At 41.9% G+C, this 4,002-nt stretch overlaps 1 protein-coding gene across 1 annotated transcript in view; it reads right to left on the minus strand.

Annotated features, from left to right (window-relative positions):
• CCT7 (chaperonin containing TCP1 subunit 7) overlaps positions 1 to 4,002 on the minus strand; it is a 25,066-nt gene that overhangs the window by 19,050 nt on the left and 2,014 nt on the right. Inside the window, exons 2-3 of the mRNA XM_003793403.3 lie at positions 1,197 to 1,350; positions 167 to 273 (exon numbers count right to left, since the gene is read on the minus strand). Coding sequence (XP_003793451.1) covers positions 167 to 273; positions 1,197 to 1,350 — 261 coding nt within the window. The remainder of the gene's footprint in view (positions 1 to 166; positions 274 to 1,196; positions 1,351 to 4,002) is intronic.

Consider the following 4,002-nt stretch of genomic DNA (forward strand, 5'->3'; position numbering starts at 1 on the left):
AGTTGGAGGTTGCTGTGAGCTGTAATGCCACGGCACTCTACCCAGGCGGACAGCTTGAGGCTCTGTCTCAAAAAAAAAGAAAGAAAGAAAGAAAGAAAAGAAATGAGAGGAGAGCAACCAAATATGTACTTCAACCTCCATTTAAACATAAAACTGATTTTCCTACCTCAGCATCTTGAGATTTGGCAATGTCCACTAAAGTCTTTGCTGCAGGATGGACAACATCAAGGAGTTTCAGAATTGTGGCCCCATCATTAGAAATTGTTGCTTTGCCTTAAAAGAAACAAACAAAAGTTTAAAGCTCCTTTCTTAAATTCTGTCTTCTAGTTGAACCTGGAGTCCATGTATACTTTATTGGGATAGGGCAGAGGGAATCATAAAAGATTAACGGGGATGAATACTGATCTGATTTTACATAGAATTAGCTCTGTGTACAAAGTACTATCTAAAGTCACAAGCTTTCAAAGATCATAGGCTTCCAGTTTTCTTTGAATAACAATTAATATAGTTCAACTGGATGCAGAAAATATATTTATTTTTTTGAGACAGAGTCTCACTATGTTGCCCTCAGTAAGAGTGCTGTGGAGTCACAGATCACAGTAACCACAAACTCTTGGGCTTAAGGAATTCTCTTGCCCCAGCTTCCCAAGTAGGTGGGACTATAGGCACCTGCCACAACACCCAGTTGTTTTTTTTTGTTGTTGTAGTTGTCATTGTTTGGCAGCCCCTTGTCAGGCTCAAACCTGCCAGCTCTGGTGTATGTGGCTGGCGCCCTAGCCGCTGAGCTACAGGCAGCAAGCCATGAAAATATTTTAAAGTAAGAGCAACCACTTAGATATTCTTAACAAGTTGACACCCTCACAAATCAATTAATACACTAAAACATAAGGGAAAATTTTCTCTTTGTCTTGACAATATGATATAATGGGAGTGACCACAGGCAATACCAGATGGTTCTATTTCATGTTTCTAGGCCATACCTTCTACTTAACAGGTTCCTGACCCTAGGGTCTCCCATATATTCCTGCAAGGGCTCAGCATTCAGGACAAGGTATGAACTGGAACTGCTTCAGAATGAGCAGTCTTTTAGAGATCTTAAAAGCAGTGGGATTTCTGATGCCAACCTGTGCTAATCCCAAACACTCCCTATGAGCATCCTCTCATGCATACAGGCCTAAGTAACTCTGCAGACTTACCTCGGCCATCCACAATAAGCTTGTCCATGCCACGGGGACCCAGGGTGGTTCTTACAGCCTCAGCAATCACCTGGCAGGCACTGATGTTACTCACAAGCTGGGGAATGCCTTGAGAACTATCAGTCCCCTCTTTTAACAGAATAACTGGTGTGGGCTAGAGAAGGAAGAACAATTGACTGCTTTTAATAATCATTTATTACAATGAAATTCAAGTAGGGAGGGGAGAGGGAAAAAAGCTTCCACTTCCCCTATAACAGAATTACTTGGAGACCTCCTTAAACCATATTCCCCCACCAGCCTCTACCTCCAGAATACCACCACGGTCACAGCATACTCTGCAAGTATGCTAGACAGGAAAATGGTCTGAGAAGTAGTACTGATGTAGTAGAACAAATCATGTGTTCATCAGTGCCCAGCTAAATGAGCATAAACTTTTCAACTTCTGACCTTAATTCCCATGGTGAGGAATTAGGTCATAACACAGGAAGCAGGCCCTGCTCATCGTTCACCCTTCCAGCCCCAGCAAAACATCCACTTGTTTGTTATTATAGCTCAATCTTAAAGCAGATGGGGCACTGATGCAAAACGCAAGATGCCAACAGCTTGAGGTGTTGTCCTGGAGATGCCCAGGCAGGCAGTTTTGTCAGCGATCTTCAACCGGAGTCGAAGAAAGCAGGCAGAGAAACAAAGAGCATCTTTGTTCTTTTGTTGTTGTTGTTGTAGCCTCACAAAATGACAAACCTAATTCGTACAGTAATGTTTCTATCTCTCATGCTGGCTCAGTGAAGCTTCCATGTGACTATTTCCAATCAGATACCCCAAAGGAGTTTTTCTCTATTTTGCACTGGCTTCCAGAGCAGTCACTATAACCCTAAGGGCTTGCAGACTTGCTTTAGAAACTCTGGGAAGACAGGGATACTTGCCTGTTTTTATTTATTTATTTATATTTCATAAACACCTAGAGTCACTAATTCACATTTATTTGTCGTTTTGTTTAGTTGTGGGATTTTGTTTTGTTTTGTTTTGAGACAGAGTCTCACTTTGTTGCCCCAAGCTGGAGTGCCATGAAGTCATAGCTCATAGCAACCTCATTCTTGGGCTCCAGTGATCCTCTTGTCTCAGCCTGTTGGGTAACTGGGACTTAGTAGGCACCTGCCACAATGCTTGTTAATTTATCTATTTTTACTAGAGACAGGGATCTCACCTCTGGCTTAGGCTGGTCCGGAACTCCTAAACTCAAGTGATCTGCCCACCTGAGCCTCCCAGAGTGCTGGGATTACAGGCATAAGCGACTGTACCCGGACTACAGTTGCTTGTTTTAAGGGGCCTGCTCAGATTATCTTTGCTCCAGTGATCATCAGCACAGAGAGTAACTTCTCAATTTAGCCAATCAGAGCTCTATCTCTGGGTATCTAAGACTGAGCCTTCAGAGATGAGCTCATGAACCACACAATCTTCTTAAGTGTTTCTAACTCTGCATGAGAAACAGAATGTACCCTCTTTAAGGAAAAGATGTGTCTCCTGAAAGGCTTCACCATCAACTCAATCCTGCTAAACCATTCCTTATGACAGTCTCAAGTCTTCTCTGGTCCACACCTGCCCTGAATGGAGTTTTATAACTTAAATTAAAAACCAACTCGGTTGATCTCAATTCCTTCCTTTCATCTTCAACAGGTTCTTCTCTCTTCAACAGGTTAACTTATCCAATCAGTGATTTTGTGTATTTTTTCTTAGTTCCACCCACAAATTGTTCCCCCACCTACAAGTGCCATCCCACCATTTTCTACCAAAACCACCATCTTACCACCAGGGCATCAACTCCTCAGGGCCCAATTCTTCCAAGAAGTTTTCTCTACTGCAATAAACAGGGGATCTCTTTCTCTTTGCTTCTCCTTGCTCACAACCTTTGTATCACCAACTACCTTTAAGTAGGATTTTTCAAAGGCAAGAACCCCTGTAACCTTGATTTGCAGAGTGCCAGGATTTGGCCACACTCAAAACAATGTTTAGCAGCTTTGGTGCTAAAAATTCACTGTTACTTAAAAGTGCTTGACATAAACCACAAAATAAGCACTGGCTTTTTTACTTTTTTTGGAAAAGCACTGACAGTATGGTGACACCAAATTCACTGAGAATTCTCAATTACGAAGAAAGAAAGGTTTGGAAGCAGCTGGCCACACAGTCCTTGGGTCCCCTGTACTTTGTAGGCTCCATAGAAACGGTAGGCTGGGCCCTCTTCTACCAACCGCTATGGAAAGCCCAGCTCCTATCCCTCAGGTACTTTCAATCTCACTCAGTTTTGTTCCTCAAGTAAAGAACATAGCAGAATCCAATAATCTGCCAAGGGTACCATGGAAGGCTTAGCAATTTTAGCTTCATGACCTTCCTCTTTATCCTACTTTAAAACTTAGTATTACTGAGAATTATTAAGCTCAGTACTCTATATAATAAAACAAGACCAGATGTATATACATCACAACACATAACATTCAACACCACAAAGACAAGGAAGTACATTCTCTACCAAAGTCACAGGACTGACATTTTGGGAAGACTTGTTAACCTCTCTTTTAAATACAGAAGCCTTCTAGAATGTGATGGACTAATCTGACAAAAGGAAGACTCTTGGTGATAGTAGTTTCACATTCTAAAATGGAAAAGAGATATAAAGAATGGATACAACTGAGTCAATATGACACAGCAGTGGTCAGTTCAGGGAAAATACAAGTGTTGTGGTCTGAAGCCCCTCTGCACACGAGAATCTTGATTCCGACCCAGTTCCTTGAATGACAACTAAAGTTCTTTT

Source organism: Otolemur garnettii, unplaced genomic scaffold (genome assembly GCF_000181295.1).
Source record: "Otolemur garnettii isolate 467f Iridium unplaced genomic scaffold, OtoGar3 scaffold00068, whole genome shotgun sequence".
In the NCBI taxonomy this organism is placed as follows: domain Eukaryota; kingdom Metazoa; phylum Chordata; class Mammalia; order Primates; family Galagidae; genus Otolemur; species Otolemur garnettii.